This window comes from Pristis pectinata, chromosome 3, assembly GCF_009764475.1.
Source record: "Pristis pectinata isolate sPriPec2 chromosome 3, sPriPec2.1.pri, whole genome shotgun sequence".
Lineage (NCBI taxonomy): Eukaryota > Metazoa > Chordata > Chondrichthyes > Rhinopristiformes > Pristidae > Pristis > Pristis pectinata.
In genome coordinates this window covers 106,905,704-106,925,528 of record NC_067407.1, presented here as the reverse complement: position 1 = coordinate 106,925,528, position 19,825 = coordinate 106,905,704, and the positions used below count along the sequence as shown (strand labels likewise).

General features: G+C 39.4%; 1 protein-coding gene across 1 annotated transcript in view; it reads left to right on the top strand.

The window, feature by feature from the left end:
- ints7 (integrator complex subunit 7) overlaps window positions 1-18,007 on the top strand; it is a 48,618-nt gene extending 30,611 nt beyond the window's left edge. The window contains exons 15-20 of the mRNA XM_052010888.1: window positions 241-344; window positions 1,376-1,444; window positions 9,030-9,162; window positions 11,831-11,929; window positions 12,570-12,755; window positions 13,284-18,007. Of these exons, the coding sequence (XP_051866848.1) occupies window positions 241-344; window positions 1,376-1,444; window positions 9,030-9,162; window positions 11,831-11,929; window positions 12,570-12,755; window positions 13,284-13,562 (870 nt within the window). The 3' untranslated portion in view covers window positions 13,563-18,007. The remainder of the gene's footprint in view (window positions 1-240; window positions 345-1,375; window positions 1,445-9,029; window positions 9,163-11,830; window positions 11,930-12,569; window positions 12,756-13,283) is intronic.
- Window positions 18,008-19,825: the final 1,818 nt, after the last annotated feature.

The window sequence follows — 19,825 nt, the reverse complement described above, 5'->3', positions numbered from 1 at the left end:
ATATATAAATGCAAATTATTCTATAATGACTTCCTTATAACTCAAATGTGGATGACATTTTTGAATCTGGTTCTAAATTTTTGCAAAATTTCTAGTTTCCAAGTTTGCAAAATACTAGCCAATTTCAATTTTTTTTTAAATAAAAACTAGAAGTTTGAATATTTTGTCGGCCTTATTTTTCAGTATCAAAATATTATTAAGATGTTCCTTTCTAATCTAAATTACATTTGCATCATTTAGATGAAGATATCAATGGAAGAGTTCAGAAGTCTAGCAACTCGCTACCATGACCTTTATCAATCCTCCTTTGACGCTGACTCTGCCACCTTGAGAAATGTTGAGCTGTATCCTTTTTTGTCAAGCTGCAAAATCCTATTTTGCATCAATTGGGGCAGAAATTTAACATTTGACTGGAGACAAATCTATAAAGTAGGTATTATTGTTGTGGTATTGTTGCAAGATATCATTAGGATTTAAAATAAACATTTGCTTTTAGCAAATTGTGTTAGCCAAAAAGATGCAGCTTTAAAGTTCATCCTCAAGTTTTTCTATTCTAGTCTAATGTTTTTGCTGCTCCTGGGAGTGTGCGCGGGGGGTGGGGTGGATGGAGACTGTAAATTGCTGCATGTTGCATTGACGTGAGTAGAGATGGGATAAGTTTCAACTTTAGTGTTGTAAAAGTTGTGAATGATTGGCCAACTTTTGCGGCCTGGGTCAGTCCTGTCCGGTTTCCTGCAGCTGCACTACCCCACCCCCCACATGCCCAAGAGAAACAAGGGACATGTATAAATGGTGGGCAAGTTAAATATCATCTTTTAAAGACTACAATAGAGTCAGTGGCATAACAGGTCTCTGCTAGTAAGACCATTTATGCTAGCATGTAATGAGCATGGTTGCCTAGAACTTCCAGGGAACAGTGACTTGGCCACTTTCTGACCCCTGGCTGCCTAGGTCCACATTTGCCTGGAACGGGTCTTCCAGCAACAATTTTTTTTTGATTAGAGGCCCCAGGTAGCACAGGGTTTTCTATAAGTGTTTCTTCACATTCAAAGAAATGAATTGAGTTGCCATATCTGGTTACAAACAGGCATATTTCTCAGTTTAGCTGTGATAAAACTGTTGGAGTTTGTCACTCCCATCCTAGATTTGGAGCACAGTTAAAATTGCAACACAGAGGACCTCTGTGTACTGGAGGTCCTGATGATTATCTAGGGAAGTGCCAACAGTTCCTTGGAAGTGCTGGTATTTGCTCAGGAAAATTTAATCCATTTGTTTTCAACATAAAGTACCCAAATTGGCAAATTACCAGGAATTTGGGGACAAGTCGCAATTTAAATTGTCTGTTAACTTCTGTGGCCTTTAACTTTATCCATAGACAGCAACAAAGTTGTTTATTGATTTCTCACTCTATTGAAGCACTAATCCTGGATCCAGATTCTGCCAGGTAAAAAAAAACTTAATGTGATATAAAGTATCCTCATCAGGAACAGGTTATGCAGAAAAAGGCTGATTGTGCAATGGGTTAACATATTGCTCTTTGACCTCAAATTTGAATAAACCCTACTGCTGAGATGGAGTTTTTCCATCTTGTAATTGCAAAAGCCTTGATTAAAGTAATTCTACTGATGTTCTTTAAAATGCTAATAAAATGACATTATTATGAACTGTATGAATAGATTGAGTGTTAGTTGCTGTTTTAAGGTCCCTTGCTAGTACAAAGTCCAGATCAATACAAGGCAAAGTTAATGCTGTGATCATTATACATGACTTGAATGACATGATGTCATTAATCAGTAATTTGCATTGAAGTTACAAATCTATAATTTGCACATTCAGACCTTTCTTGGGATCTCAAACTAAACATTAATCTCAGATTAGGACAAATGAATTGTTACAGTACTATCAATTGCAGGGAAATTGATATCAGCACCTGTGAAGACCACTCATTACTTTGTCCTTTGTGTTAGAATATAGAATTAGCCTGGAATTACAGAAGTCATTTGCAACCGCTGCGTTGAGATAATTGAAATCAAGACTTTTAAAATTGAACCTTGAACTGCATTTCCTTCCCCTCATAATTTAAACATTTGATTCTCAGCAAGAGTAGTGTTTTCTCCTTCAGTTGAAAGATGTAACATTAACATAGTAGGAGTTTCAGATAAGGCTTATAGATGCTAGAGGAGATGAAAACATCAAGGCTTTCCACACAAATGTAAATTTGACATGGGCAACGTCATACTGATTTTTTAAAAAATGGTTAGGGAATAATGAAGAGCTGGTGCCTCACAGTGCCAGAGACCCAGGTTCAATCCTGATTTGGGGTGCAATCAGTATGGAGTTTGCATTTTCTCCCTGCGATTACACAGGTTTCCTCCCACATACCAAAGGCACGTGGGGTTGGGTAGGTTAATTAGCCACTAAATTGCCTTTAGTGTACGGGGAAGCTTTGGGGCAGTTGATGAAAATGTGGAGAGAAAAAAATGGGATTAGTGCAAGTGGGTGGTTGATGGTCAGCATGGATTCGATGGGCTGAAGGCCCCATTTCTGTCCTCTCTCAGATTCTGTTTTTAAAAATAGTTGGGCAGGAGTAGGCCGTATGCACAATAGAGTCTGCTCCAACATAGGACAAGTTCATAGCTGCCTCAGCCCCACTTTCCTGCCTGATACCGATGACCCTTCCTTCCCCAACCCGAAATATACTTCTAAAATGTATTTTTCCACAGCCTTAAATATATTCATTGACTCAGTCCTCTGGAGTAGAGAATTTTCAGGATTCACAATGCTCAGTGAAGAAATTCCTCCCCAGTTTGTAAACTCTTTATTCTTAAACTAGATTCCATGAGGGGAAACCATTCTCTTGCCATCTAATCCACAAATTTCCCTCAAATTCCATGCATTTCTGAAAGATCACCATTTGTTCTCTTAAACTCAAGAGTGTAGAATACACCTGCTCCAATGTTCTTCATAAGACCACCACTTCATCCCAGAAATCAACCAAGTGAGCCTTCTATGAACTACCTCCAGTATAAGTATATCCCTTAATGTATTAAGAGTACAATTATAAGGGTTTCTCAGGGTATGGTTTCATCAGTGCCCCATACAGTTGTAGGAAGACTTCCCTACTCTGTCCCTCTTGCAATAAAAGCCAATATTCCATTTACCTTCCCAATTACCTGCTGTACAAGCATGCAAACAGTACTGTGTGAGCACAGTCAAATCTCTGTACAGCAGCAACATTCTGCTTTTCGGTTCTTCCTAAAATAGATTACTTAACATTTCCCCACATAGTTTGTGCCAAACTTTTGCCCACTCATTTATCCTATCCTTGTAGACTCCTTGCATCCTCCTCAAAGCCTCAAACCTATCTTTGGTTTCATCAGCAAAGTTAGGTAGAAAGCACAGTGCCTCTTCATTTAAATCATTAACCTAGATTGCAAATTGTTGCAGTCCCTATACTGATCCCTATGGCACTTTGTGCGTTTGTCAGAGGCAAACGATCAGTAAATAATATCATTGCTGGAGGTCCTTTGTCCTCTTTTGCTCCAGTCATCTTCAGCCATTCCTGGCTGTCACAAGGTCAGAAGCAGGGCTAATGGCTTCAGGATTGAGCCAAGCTTACCCCAGAAGCATATCCTTGCTTAATTATCACTTCCACCAAGGGCAAGAGCAGCGGCGGCAGCAGCAGCACGAGCATGCCACCCTAATTTGAAATATAAACTGCTGCTTGTTACAAGCACTGCAAAGTTAAGAACCATTATTGCAATGGCCAGAGATGACAAGTGTTTTTACCAATGCCGCCCCAATACTCGTGGTGGGGGTGGGGGTAGAGAATGACTAAGGATTATTGAACAATAAAATTTTCTTTACAGTCACATTTCTCCCCCCAACATGGTAAGTGTGGATTTTCTACTGCAAACAATGTTTCTTTAGTTAGCACAGTTGTCCCAAAACTTATTTAGCACTATGTAGGAAAGTAATGAACAACCCTATGCCAAGCAGATTTTGGTTAACTTGCACATTAGCAGTTATAACAACAAATTCTATCTTCCTTAGATTAGTACAGTTCAAAGTTTCCCAGTTCATTGCCTGGTATGAATATTTATATTATAGAGCTGTTTATAATTAGAGGCATAGATAAGGTGGATAGTAAGTCTTTCTTCCACCCCCACCCAGAGTAGGGGACTTCAAAACTAGGGGACATAGGTTTAGGGTGAGAGGGGAAGATTTAAGAAAGGGACCTGAAGGACAACTCTTTCACCCAGAGGATAGTGAGTTTCTGGAATGAGCTGCCAGAGGAAGTGGTTGAGGCAGGTACAATAGTATCATTTAAGCAGCACTTGGATAGTTACGTGGAGGGGTGGAGCTTAGAGGGATATGGGGTCTGATGCAGGAACTAGCTGGGTGGGCACTGGTCAGCATGGGCTTGTTGAGCTGAAGGTCTTGTATCCATGCTCCAAGACTTTATTTGTAATCAAAATTCTCTTTAGTGTGTTAATCATTGAACTTTTAAATTAAACAAACCACTAAACAAAATAAAAATTAATGTCCCATGGGTGACCTGGAAGCTGCACTACTAGTCCTGTGAATTCTTGGGTTATAGAAGCAAAATCCCAGTTTTAATGAAAATTTACTTTATCATACTAAAAGGAAATTATATCCTTGTACATTAAACTAGGGTCCTTGAGTACCAGATTAACTTGGATTTTTGTTTGTCCCAGGAATAATTCATAGATAATGGTGAGAACAATACATTTTGTACAGTAGTGGATCAAGAGGAGGTCATGAAGTTCTGTGGGGAAATTCACCCCAGTGTTGATATTAGATACATTTTGGGGCATCTCCCTTTACCACCCACCCAACAGAGTTCCTTGTCAGAGTCATACAGCAGCAGAAACAGGCCCAATGGCCTGCTGGCTCTGGGCAACCAAAAGCACCCATTCACACTAATCCCATTTTATTCTCTTGATATTCCCATCAATTCCCCACAGATTCTACCACTCACTCACACACTGGCAGTGGCCAATTAACCTACCAGCCCACACATCTTTGGGAGGACCAGAGCACCTGGAGGAAACCCACACTGTCACTGAGAAGATGCAAACTCACAGACAACATCAGGTACATTAACAACATGTAAAAGACATGGCAGGTACATGGATGGGAAAGGTTGAGGGATGTGGGCACCTTGGTTAGCATGGACAAGTTGGGCCAAAGGGCCTGTTTCTGTGCTATATGACTACAACTAGAGATCAGGATTAAACACAAGACACTAGCACTAGGAGGTGGGGGTGGGGAGGGTGGGGAAATGACTCACCCCATCTCCCTTAGTAATACGAATTTTGGTTTCCAAAGCTGAATGACAAAATTGCAGCAACTTCACTTTCATCATGTTGGGAACTAATGTTTATGTTAGGACAATGGGGGGGGAAATATCCAGTTTGCGAATTCTGCAAACTGAACAGCCTTAAACACCACCCTCATCTGCATTAACTACAAATTTCTTTTCCAGAAAAGAAATTGTATAGTTTAAGGTTAGTTACACTTGCACAAGCAGCTTGACCACTTGAGCCCCACAATAGAGAGGTGTACTTACCGTATCTGTGCAATTTCTAGAATTGTGGTAAAATGCTGGAAAACACCTTGTGAACACCAAGTGAATTCCAATTTTGTTAACCTTGAGGATGCCTTGAAATAAGATTAGTTACTTCCTTCGCAGCTTTGGTGTATACCCAATAGGGTCATGGAGTAAGAATAATACAGCAGAGAAGCAGGCCCTTCAGCTCAACTCATCCATGCCAACCAAGATGCCCATCTTGGCTTGTGCCATTTGCACGCGTTTAGCACATATCCCATTAAACATTTCCTATCCATGTACCTGTCCAAGTGTCTTAAATGTTGTTATTGTACCTGCCTCAACCACTTCCTCTGGCAGCTTGTTTCATATACACATTACCATCTGCATGAAACTGCCCCTCAGATCCCTTTTAAATCCTTCCCCTCCCACCTTAAACCTATGCCATCTAATTTTTACTTTCCCTATCCCTGGGGTGGGGGTGAAGAATAACTCTGCATTCACCCTATGCCCCTCATGATTTAAAAAAAAACTACACTTCTAAATATCACCCTTCAGTCACCTACACTCCAAGGAATAAAGACCTAGCCTGCCCAATCCCATCCTACAACTTAGGCCCTCAAATCCTGGCAACATTCTTGTAAATTTTCTTTACACACTTTCCAGCGCAGTGATGTCCTTGCTTTAACAGGGTAACTAAAATTGTACGCAGTACTCCAGATGCGGCCTCTCCAACCTCTTGTACAACTGCAACAAAACATCCCAACTCCTATACTCACTGCCCTAACTGATGAAGGCCAGGGTGCTAAATACCACTTTCAGGGAACATTGTATTTTTATTCCAAGGTTCCCCAGTTCTACAACACTCCCCAGGGCCATACCGTTCACTGTGAAAGTCCTACCCTGGTTTGAATTCCCAAATTGCAGCACCTCTCACTTGGATTGAATGTCATTTGCCATTCCTCAGCCCACTTACCTTGCTGATCAAGCTCCCCTTGAGAGTTTTGATAACCTTCACTGTCTATAACACCACCTATACTAGTGTTGTCTACAAACTTACTAACCATGCCTTGTTCATTCTCATCCAAATCATTTATACAAATGACAAACAATGTGCTAGATACATTTATTCCAGACATTGTACAAATCTTTTTATTTTGTTCACAAAGCCAGTCATATGGAGAGAATACTCTATAAAGCAATGTTAAGTTCAATTCCAGATAGGAAGCAGGCTTACCATTAGGTGCAATCCTGCTTCATACCTGGAATTACACTCCCATTGTGAGCAAAGCTAGCCAGAAACAATGAGTTTCTTGAGACAGTTAAACATTAACAAAGTGAACGTTGATCCTATAGAAAGTGAAACTGGGGAATTGATAATAGGAGATGAATTCTAGTTATTTTGCTTGAGCACGTGCTATGAAGGATCAATGACATCCCAGAAACAGCTGCAAATTGGGAATTGGAAGAGACTGAGAAAGATCAAGAAGAATACTGTCACCAGGGAAGTAAAGCTGAGCAAATTATTGGAGGTGTGGGCTGACAAATCTCTAGTTCCTATTGGACTTCACCTTGGTGTCTTAAAAGTAGCAAGTTTGATAGCTGATGCATTGGTTTTAGTTTTCTAACATTTTTCTAGATTTAAGGAAGATTCCATCAAATTGGAAAATAGCAAATGTAACTTGTCCAAAAAAAAACTACAGACCAGTTAGCTTAAGTTATGTCATAGAGAAAATATTAGAAGATTTTATTAAAGATGTTACTTCAGGGAACTAAGTTCAAGGTAGTCAAGCAAAGTCAACGTGGTTTTGTGAATTTATTGGAGTTCTTTAAAGAAGAGGCATGTGCTGTGGATGAAGGGGAACTGATGTAGTTACTATGCTCAGATTTGCAAAAGGCATTTGATAAAGTGCCACATTAAAAGATTGTGGAAAATAAGAGCTCATGATGCGGGTGATAACAGTGCTGTGGACAGAAAATTGGCCAGCTAACAGGAAGTACGTGTAACTAGATACTTCTCTGGTTAGCAAGATGTAACAAGTGGTGTGCCACAGGGATCAGTGTTGGGGCCTCAACTTTACAATTTATATAAATGACTTAAAGGCACTGAAGTATAGTTGCTAAGTTTGTGGTGACAAAATTAGAAAGAGTTGTGAAGAGGACAGGCTACAAAGGAATGTAGATAAAGTGAATATGCAAAGATCTGGCAAACAGTATGTGGACAAAATGTGCAATTGCCCATTTTGGTAGGAAGGTTTAAAAAAGTATTTAAATAGTGAAAGAGTTGCGAGATGCAGAGAAATCAGACTGGCGAGATACATGACATCCAAACAGTGGTATGTAGATGCAACGATTAGGAAAGCCAATAGAATGTTGTTGCTTGTAATTAGGAGAACTATATACTAAAAATAGTAAGGTTATGCTTCATTTGTATGGGGTATTGTTGATTTCACATTTGTAGTAGAATCATAGAAATAGGTCCTTTTGGCCTGCCTTGTTCATCCCGACCATGAGGCACATCTATGCAAGTCCCATTTACTGAGTAGAGTTTTTAACTGGAGCATTTTAAAAAAGGATGTTCATTTGCAGAAAACACACACAAAATGCTGGAGGAACTCAACAGATCAGGTAGCATCTATAGAGGGAAATAAACAGTTGACATTTCGGGTCAAGACCCTTCATCAGGGCTCGCAAAGAAGAGGGCAGAATTCTTCCTTTCCAGTCCTGATGAAGGGTCTCGACCCAAAACATCGACTGTTTATTTCCCTCTACAGATGCTGCCTTGACCTGCTGAGTTCCTCCAGCTTTTTGAGAGGTTGCTCCAGATTCCAGCATCTGCAGAATCTCTTGTGTTTCCATGTTAATTTGCAGGTAGATCAGAGAAAGTTTACTAGCTTTTCTTGAAACAGGTGGTTTGTCTCAGGAAGAAAGGTTAGATTTATACCTGCTGGAAGTTAGAAGAGAGGGAGGAGACTTTGTTGAAATGTACAAGATCCTGAGCGGTATTAACAAGAGAATGCAGAGAGGATGTTTCATCTTGTGGGAGAATCTAGAACTAGCGATTACTGTTTAAAGAGATTTCTCACTTTAGACAGAAAAGGCAATTTTTACTTTCAGTTAAGAGTCTTTGGAGCTCTCCCCCTCCAAGGGCAGTAAAAGCAAAGCTCAAGGCAGAGGTAGGTAGATACTCTAAGCAAGGGGTTGTAAGGTTACCAATGGGCAGACAAAAATGCAGAGTTGGTTATAATCAGATCAGCCATAATGTTATTAAATGGTGGAGCAGGCTTGAAGGGCTGAGTTGCCTACTAATTTGTTAGTTGGTTAGTATTCCAACCAATTCTGTCAATTGCAAATAAAAATCTAGAATAATGGGCTACAGTGTGTATTAACTGCTGTGTCTAAAATTTAAATGTTACCCCTTAATGATTTGGTTTTATTTTAATTGAATCTCCTGCAGTTTCCAAGAGTACGGATGCAGTGGGAATGTCCATGCTGAAAGCGAGTATGAAAGAAGCATGCTGTCTATATTTACTCAGGTGCTGGAGGACGTAGAGTCTCTTAGCAGAAAGTATCCTCCCGTTTCCTACCTAGTAAGTAGAGATTGCAGAAGGTAAATGTATTTGTAGCAAGTGTCAATTATTCCCCAATTGTGACATTGAGATTGTTTCTTTTGCAAAACCTGGTGATGTATTCTGGGTATTGGTTATGTTGGCGTTTTACCTCATCCAAGTTGCTTTTATTAACAGGTTTGAGCATTGACTGTGATACATTATTAGATTAGTGGAGAAACTGTTATGCCTGAACTCTGCTATGGATTTCCATAGTGTCTGACCCAACCTCTGAATAACCTTGATGTGAGCTTGTCTTCTGGTTTGCTGACTGCCACCTGCCTGTTTTTTTCCCCAGAAACTTTACTTGGAATTTGGAGATAGGCAAAACATTGGCTGCTAGTATTAGAATCATAGAAACATACAGCACGGAAATGGACCCTAACAGCCCACTTCATCCATGCCAACAGTGATGCCTGTCTATACTAATCCCATCTGTTGCATTTCCATCTACTTTCCTATCCAAGGACCTGTCCAAATGCCTATTAAATGTTGTAATATCTGCAGCTGCTACCTCTGGCACTTTGTTTCAAATATTCACACCCTCCAAGAAAAACTTACCCTGTTAAATTTCTCCTCTCACCTTGAACCTGTGCCCTCTTGTTCTAGACTGCCCTGACCATCTATCCTACCTGTGCTACTCAATTTTGTAAACCTCTACAAAGCCACCCCTTGGCCTCCTACATTCCAGTGAGAATAAACCAAGCCTATGCAATTTCTCCCTATAACTACAGCCCTCCATTTAGGCAACATCCTGGTGAACCTCTTCTGCACTCTCAATTTCTACCACATCCTTTCTGTAGTGTGGCAACCAGAGCTGGACACAGTACTCCAAATGCAGTCTAGCTAATATTTTGTACAATTGCAGCATGACATCCCAACCATTATACGCGATCCCTCAGCCTGTGAAGGCAAGCATACCAAATGCCTTTTCACTATCCTCTCCACCGGTGTAGCAACTTTCAGGGAGCAATGGACTTGCACTCCAAGGTGTCTCTGTACATTAATGCTCCCAGCTATTTACTCACAGAATTTGACCTACCAAAGTGCATTACCTCACACTTGTCTGGATTAAATTGTCTGCATACTTTCCAGCTGATCTACATCCCGCTGTATTTTTAAATAACCTCCTTCATTATTTATGGTTCCACCAATTTTTGTGTCATCTGCAAACTTATGAATCAAACCCCCTATATTGTTAGCCAAGTCATTTATATACATTTCAAACAAAGGTCCTGGTGCTGATCCATGCAGTACATCACTTGTTAGATTTCTAGTCAGAAAAAACACCCATCCACCACTACCCAGTCTCCTATTACCCAGCCAATTGTGGATCCAGTTCACCAACATGCCTTAAATCCCTTGTTCCTTAACTCTCTGGACCAACCTGCCATGCAGTACCTTGTCAAAAGCCTTACTCTCGCTCATATAGATAACACCTTCCATCCTGCCTTCATCAATCTCCTTGGTTACCTCCTCAAAAAACTCAGATTTGAGACATGATCCCCCTGCACAAAACAGTGCTGACTTCTCCTAATCAGTCCCTGCCTTTCCAACAATCTTCTCCAACAGTTACCCTACCATTGGTATGCAAGGTTCACCAGCCTGCAGTTTCCAGGCTCATCCTTACTACCCTTTTTGAACAAGTGAACATTAACTATCCACCAGTAGCCTGGCACCTCACTAGTGGTCACTGGTCATGCACTATGCGTGCGTGCACACACACACACAGGCCTACATGTACTCATTTTAGCCTCTTCCTGTCCCAAGACAAAGTGGCATCATGATAAACTCTAGTCACATTTGACTTAGCCAGGACTATCCTGATGCATCATGTTACAGATCAGCTCAGAGCACCAATGCAGTTCATTACAAGGGATGCCCAGGACCAAGTCCACTTACAAGATTAGGGCACGAAGCTGCAACTGAGTTGATTAGCACAGGTTCAGGGAATAAAATAGTAATATTGTTTGCTTGTAATGCAGTCCATGTCCTCCTTCCTGCTCGGAGGGGAACTATTGTCACTATTAAACTCCAGCCTGTAACCAAGTTAGTCCATAATGTCACATGTGCTGCATCAGTGCTCAGAGGGAAGTGAGCTGTTCCATAACGTGGTTAAATATGACACACCCGGGACTAAAGTGAAATAGCTTGCGTCTGGTGATCAGAAAGCATGCTTGTAACCCCTCTCGTCCATTCGAGGGAAGGACATGTGCTGGCTTTTGTGATACTGCCTGGATGCCTGGTAGCAGAGATGGTCTGCTTGCACAGGGCTGAAAATACCACCAGACCACTGGGCTCTAATTGAGTAGCAGAGAACTGTGCTGGAACAGCAGAAGGCTGATCAGAAGATATGCAAATAGATGCCTTTTTGTTTACTCCCATTTGAATATTTTTAGTGGACATCAGCCAGAGATTAAATTTTTTTTTTGAGTAAAGCACATGTATAAATATACTACTTGCTGTATTTGAGGTCAACCATAATTGCTGAATTAATTATAACCGCGTCAGCAACTGAATGATTAAGCAGAGGAGGGGAAAAAAAGAACCAAATAACGCACAGATTTTAACATAAATGTACCACAGTCATATACTGAATTATTATTTCAGGATTCATACTTACTGATTTCATCTTGCAATTTTATTTCAGCACACCATGTGCCTCTGTGGGGCTGTGATTTCCTTGCTGAAGGTCCCCTTATCATTTCAAAGGTATTTCTTCCAAAAGCTTCAGTCAACCAGCATCAAGGTATGCCAGTTTCTCCCCAATTCTTCCCCTTCAATAGCACAATTCATGCATCAACAAGCTTTTAAAACCTTTTCAATTAATATAACATTTTCGTGCTATGACCAACTTGTATTTTCTCAGCTTGCAATCTATTACTTGCACTTTCTCTGTCCAAATTAGCCAGCTTACTGTGTTCAAAATGTAATTTTGTTTTAAATCAGAAATGTTGAAATTTATTGATACTGAATTTCAATGGTAATTTAGAACAACAACAAAAAAAGACCAATGGTCTCTTAAAACTTCCTTCGTCTATTCTCAATTTTCTACTTCAGTAATTTTGAGAATCTGGACACTACTTGTTTTGGCCTTGCAGTCAAGTCATTGATGTACACAAAGAAAAGCAGTCCTAGAATGAGCCCTGTAGGATGCATTTATGAACTCAATCTTTCCATTTCAGGTTTTATTGCAATTTCCTACCTTCTCAATTCTGTTTTGTATATACGTGCATGTATATATTGAATACAAAAAGCAGTTAATTATGGGTGGTTATAAAAAAAACCATAAAATAATATTGACAACATTTCCCACATCAAGCTCATCTTATTCAAACTGTCCAAATGATAGCTATAGTTGTGATTAATGTTTTCTATTGTCACTCTAGTTGGCACTGTCACCTTCACCTCGCACTCCAACAGAACCAATCACTGTGCAGAATAATCAGCAACTGGCTCTGAAGGTGGAAGGAGTTATCCAACACGGCTCAAAGCCTGGGTTCTTCAGGAAGATTCAGGCAGTTTGTCTGAATGTTTCCTCCTTACTGCAGAACAAGAGTGTACAAGATTATAAGGTAGTTGCTGCACAAGTTTCAAAAACTGCACTTATTCTAAATGAGCTCCAATGTGATATCAATAATTGAGTACCTACACTTCATTTCATAACCAGTTCCAAACATTAATCTATTTGTTTGTTTTAAAAAACAAAGGGATGTGATGATTGCTGACTGTTTGTACATGTAGATTATATGGGAGAGAGAGGAAATGTTTGGAAGTAGAACAAGTCAGTTTTCATCATACATTAACAATTAACCTACTGAGCAGGTTGGGGAATAGTTTGATCCCTAGCCTACTTCCACATGTTATTGGTTCATAGCCTGACGTTTAAACTTTGATCCATAAAAGTTTAAGTAATGGTTGTTACTACATAGGATATATATTGTTCACACCAATTAGTAATAGTTTTATCTCAAAATTGGATGAATAAAACTGCCTGTTTGACAGCAGTAGATTGTAAGTTGATCCAAAGTAGGCTTGTAAAATTGCCTGAGGTATGCCTTTAAATTTTTTTTTTAAATGATGTATACATATTCATTTCCTAGGTATTGCTTGACAATATGACCAATGAAATGGAGCAGCGGGTCGAACCCCACAATGACTACTTCAGCACGCAATTCCTGTTATGTTTTGCTGCACTTGGGAATCACATTGTTACTGTTGAAGCTTCTGTCGTTGACTCAAATGGTATCATTTGGAAAACAGGACCAAAAACTACCATTGCTATCAAATCCATGGAGGATCCATTTTCTCAGCAATTACGGCTGCAGCAGCAGTCACAACAGCAGTCACAGCTGCAGAGGAACACACTTTGTCGGTTTTAATGTGAATCACTAAATGTGCAAAAAAAAACATTAGGATACTGAAGACCTGCCAGTTATCTGCTGTGATGCATCATAACAGGGCAGGACATCATTTGGTGAAACCTCATTCTCTTTTGCATTATGAGCTTGTAGCCCAAATGAATGGGATTTTTTTTTTAAAAAAAAAGAAAACCAACCGTTGTCCTGTCCAAAGAAATACAAATCAAAACCTCTCCTCCACTTTTCTTGCTGGTGCTGTTCTATGAAAATTTGTAGATTTCATTCTCTGGACTTTTTCAGAATTAATGTGGTGATTTAAATGGTTAAGTGTTAGAAAGTGTGCTTGATAGCGGAAACCTATTAAAACCTAGCATTCGCAAGCCTGCTACTGACTTCATTGTATGAATCTGTTTAATCAGTTATCTCTGTTGGCTAACTTTGAATGGAGAACTTGGAACAAGCAGTATTTACACGAGTTCTCATTACCTTACCCACTTCTGTTGCAAATTGATGTATGTTTGATACAACCATAAAATCTGAAGTTCATAGTCCCACACTTATCAAAAGAACATCCAAAGGCAATAAACATGATAATGTAAATGATTTCTGTGACCAGTGTTGTTGAAGGTGGGGAGTAGAATAGGATCAGAAGCAGGCAATTTGGTCATCGAGCCTGCCTCACGGTTCAGGTAGATAATGAGTGATCTGTACCTCTACCCATTTACACACCTTAGCCCTTGAAACATTTAATGAAAGAGGTATTTATTCATCTTAACTTGCAATTAACCCACATCCACAGTCATTTGAAGACTCTCCCAGATTTCTTCTAGACTTCTTTCCTCCTAAAATGGCTCCTAATTTTATTACACACCCATTTTCCTTTCCCCTTCACCACTGCCCCAACCTCTGAGGTTTTTTAATTTACAAATCCCTCATTCTTCCACCATACAAACTCAACGGAATAGAATCCAGTTTTATCAAACCAGTTTGCATAATTTAATCTTTAAAACTGGTAAAAAGCTGAATCTGCAATGAGCCCTCAAAAACAAACTTAATTCACTTTCAGATTTTAGGCATTGCTAGCAAGGTTGGCATTTATTGCACTTGCCAAGCAAGTGGTGAGCCACTGTCATTACATTGGGAGAACATTCATTATGACTGCAGTGGTTAGTGTTCCAGGACTTTGAGCCAGCAACAATGAAAGACTGGCGATATGCTCCCAAGTCAGATTGATGTGGGATTTGGAGGGGACCTGCAAATGTAGCGTTCTCATGTACCTGCTGCCCTTATCCTTGGTGGGAGGTCACAGGCTCGGGACATGCTGTTGGAGGACTAACTTCTGTGCATTGTGTCGGTGGCACATACCACGGCCATTGCACACTGATGGTGAAAGGGAATGAAAATTTAGAGTAGTGATGGTGTACTAATTAAGTGAGCAGCAGTGTGCTGAGTCGTATTGAGCTTTTTTTTTCCCCCTCAAAGAGTTGCCTGGCTGAATACAACAAGTGGAAAGTATTCCATCCCACTCCCGGCTTGTTCCTTGCAGATGATGGAAAGCCCTTATGATGTTAGGAGACAAGTCATTTGCCATAGGATATGCTGTCCTTAACTTGCTATTGTAGCCACAGTATTTAAGTGGCTGGTGCAGTTGAATTTCTGGTCAGTGGTAACCCTCAGGACATTGATAACACCATTGAATGTCAATGGTAGGCTTTTACACTCAACAGGAATAGCTATTGCCTGGTACGTTGCACAAATATTTGCCGCTTATCAGTCCATGCCTGCATGTTGTCTTAAGTTTTTCTGCATATGGACAAGGGCTGCTTTATTTGCTGAAGAGTTGCAAATGAAATTGAACATTGTACAAATATCTGCACTTCCAAAGGATGGAAGGAAGGTCATTGAAATAGCTAAAGCTTGGGCCTAGGTTACTACCCTATCTCTTCCATGATGTCCTGGGGCTGGGATAATTGACTTTTTACAACCACAACAATCTTACTTTGTGCAATATACATTGAATAAGTGCCACTTGATAATGCTGTTTATGACTGTCCATCACTTTGCTGATGAGCAAGATTAGGCTTATTGGGCAGTAGTTAGCTGGACAGAATTGGTCTTGCATTTTGTGACCAGCACATGGACAGTTTTCCACACAGTCATATTGATGCCAATCCATTTATAACCAGATCTGAGAAGCATCTTGTTCTGGAATGCAGATCTTCAATACTAAAGCTGGGATGTTGTCCGGTTCCATAGCTGTATCCTGTGCTCTTGAATAACATGGAATAAATTGAACTGGCTAGAGTCTTGCTTCTGAGATGGTGGGAGGAAGCAGAGACAGATGTTCGTTTAGCACTTCAGCTGAATGTGATTGAGAACGTGTCAGCCTTTTCTTCAGCACTTCACCTCCAAGTCACACATCATCCTAACTTGGAAATACAATCATTGGTCCTTCACTGTTGCTGGATGCAAATCCTGAAACCCTTCCATAAAGGTCCTGTGGGAAGGACAGCAGTGGTTCAAGGTGGCTCTCCACCACTCGAGGGCAATTAGGAATGGGCACTAAATTGTGGTCTTGCCAGTAATGTACAGATACTTAAAAAAAAAGTCCTGGCACACCTGGCCATGTCATCATTGAGGTTGGAAATAATCTTGCATCCTCGTCTCATTAGTTGTTTAATTGTCCACCATATTCAGGACTAAATATGGTAGGAATGCAGAGCTTAGATTTGATCTATTGGTTAGATCTGTCTTTCAGATGCTGTTTTAGCTCTTTAGCAATACAAGCAATCCTGTATTGCAGCTTCACTAGGCTGACAGGCCCACTTTAGTGCTGCTCCCGGTATGTCCTTCTGCACCCCACTGAACCAGGGTTGATGCTCTCTACTTTCAAGCCAGGGCAATGTCACAGATTGTAATATTGTACAGTTCTGCTTCCACTGAAGCTCTGCAGTGTCTCATGGATGTCCAAGTGTGCACTGCCAGATCTAACTTCATTGCATTAACATGGAAACCTTTTATAAAAAGGCAAATGTAGAAAAATAAAGACCATAATTGAATTTGAGCCAAATTTAAAAGATGCGCATCCTCTAATTTCTGCCACTGACTAGTAATTTTAATTTTTCTATCCTGTGATGTTTAGTAATCACATTTTTATTGCAGATTCTGGAAAATATTACACAAATTTCAGTTTTGTGTAGTTCAGATAGAAAGCAGTTAAGATAATGGAACACATTATGTGAAGGCCATTTATTATTTCTGGTGATGAAATACACAAGACATTAATTACAGATGACTGTAGTGCTTAATATTGCTCAATTCTGGTGGCTGCCAGTGAATTTTAGAACCTGAACTCTCTAGACTAATGTGTTACATTTGTTTTTAAAATAAATTCTTCACTTGCTTCACTTTGCAAATGACTGAACTGATTTTATATACTTAGTCTGTCTATCTAATTTTATCTCTGCAGCAGCTTCTTATCTGACAACTTGGCATTGTTTCCTCCCTCCCAATAATTCCTTATGCCATTCCTGGCTTTGAGTATTCCCATCAATCCCACTAATTATCCCTATAACCTATTCTGCCCCACATGCCAAATAACAACTCCACTCTCAACTCTCTCTCATCAGCCACCTCCAACAGAGGTAACTTACAGTAGCCACGTAACCACATCTTTGGAGAGTGGGAGAAAACATGAGAACCAGCAGAAACCCAGGCCATACACAAACAGCATCCAAGGTCATGATTGAATCCAAGTTGCTTGAGGTGCGAGATAGCTGTATGACCACTGTGCTGCCCCTAACAAATTTCATCTGTCCACATTTAAAACTGTGTATAGTTCTGTGGACCTAGGTTCAATCCTAACCTTGGGTGAGCAGTTTGCATGTTCTCTCTGTAACTGCTTGGGATTACCCTCCCACATCCCAAAGACATGCCGATAGATTAAATGGCCACTGTAAATATCCCCTAATGTAGTGAAGTGGTTAGAGAGAGGGAAAAAAAGTCATAAGGGGAAGATGGGGTAATGGGCACAACAGAAGTTGTAGGGTTATAAGTGAACAAGATGAAGGGGAACAGAAATGATTTGCTGGGAACTAGTATGGACTCCGTGGACAGAATGGAGTGTGTGATAACAACGTTTTTCAGTAAATATGCAAGCTCATCATTCTGTTCAGTATAGGTTCCAAAAAAATGTTATTATTTTCCTCTTGTTCAAAATAGGTTTTAATTATTAATAAATTTCTGTAGACTTGTTTAATGCTTTTTAAGGTTTCATCCTTGACAACCTCAGCTTCTCCCAAATGCCTTTGCTCAAATCTCTATCCACGGAATGCCTCAGTTTTATATACTTTGAATGTGGCTGAGGATTCCAAATGTAGTCTTTTGAAGTGTAGCTTTGTTACCATTGTTTTGAAGAGCAATTTGAGGTTTTATATTAAATCTCAAAAATGTATGAATGATTTTCAAAAGAGAAATTGTCTGTTTTGTGTACAAATTGAATAAAGAATACATTGTATATTATTGGCTTTGCCTGACATTCAAGTTGTGACTAATACAAGCAAAATCTGTTGGAAGAAATCCAAATATTATAAATACCTTCATTATATTCTTCTTGCTACAATGGTTTAATTGCTTTTCTAATGAGAAATTTGTATTTTGCATTCTAGGCTGCTTTTAACCAAAACAGCATTTTAATTTAAAAAAGTTGTGGTTTTTCAAAAGTGTTAAAAACTACTTCTGAATTGTTGGTTGCCAAGTATAATATACTTGAAACCAGAAAAGGATGAAACATGAAAATTTCTCAAAGTTGATATTGCCACAAAATTTATAGGGTGTATCCTAGGGGATCGTGATCTATTTTAGCAGATGCTCTGGAAAATTCAAATTGAATGAGGGTTAGATTGAATTGAAATAAAAATAACTCATTAATGGTAGCAATTTCTAGATCTAATAATGTTTAATCAAATGTTCTTGTTTCTATTGAATTGGAAGAGCTTCTGTATGTTTGCTGAATAAGTCAATATTTGATTAGTTTTATATTTTCCAGTCTTCTGGCTGACCTAGATTTGCTGACCTGAATTGGACTCTGCACAATGACATTGCAGAACCACCACATTTTACATGCTGCCTGAACTGCTTGAAAGATGTAGGAAATGGGGTTGCAGTACGCTCACATTTATGAACAGCCTTTTAAATCTTGAATCAAAATAATTGCCGAAATTGAATATTTGAAAAGCATTGGAAGAATAAACAAGAATGTGGGGAACTATTATCCAGGGAAATCAAAAATGCATTTTCCTGGAAATTTATCCACAGAGGATTCACCACAGTGATTTTGCTCAGGACAGTGCTAGTGCATGCTGCCTTGTGTCAGCACACTGATCAGCTGATTCCATGGGAATATGGAATGTAAACAATAGCTGTGCAAAGACTCAACTGCATCAATAGCCCAGTTCTAACTTCTAGTCACAAGTAAACAATTCAATGGCAAAAAGGTACTGAGACAAATTATTGACTACTTTAAAGAAAAATGTACGTGCTTATCTAACAAGCCCTTCCATAAGCTTACTCTAGTACAGTTAAAATCCCAGCATTCACATTACAAATTTTTAAATTTGTAAATATTAAGTACAAAGCAGTGCTCATTTTAAACAAGCTTCAGTCATAAATGAGAGCATAACGAGGCCATGTGACCCCTTGAGCCCACTTCACCATTCAACAAAAATCGTAGCTGATATACCTCAGCACTATTTTCCTGCCATAACTTTTGATTTCTTCAATATCAAAATCTATCAACCTCACTTTTGAATGAAATTAGAGACAAAGACATCATAACCCCCAAGCATAGAGAATCCCAAAGATTCACCACCCTTTGAAGAAATTTCTCCTCAATTCAGTCCTAAATAACCTTCCCTATTATTCTGAGATTTTAAGCCACCGATTCTACACTCTTTAGCCAGGGAAAATATCCTCGTTGTATTTATGCTGTTGAGCCCTTTAAAAATTTTGTACATTTTAATATGAGCTTCTCATTCTATCAGACTCTAAATCAAGGATTAACCATTTCAAGTACCAGAGTGGTTAATTTTAGTTGCATCCTTCTTCAGCAAGATGAAGGAGACCAAAACTGCACACATTTCCAAGATGTGGCCTCACCCAGATCCTATGTAAAGAGTAAAGATATTTTACTATTGTACTCAAATCTTCCAGCAATAACCAATGTACCATTCGTTTTCTTAACTGCCTGAAAAACCTGTACAATAGATTTTAGTGATTTGTATAAA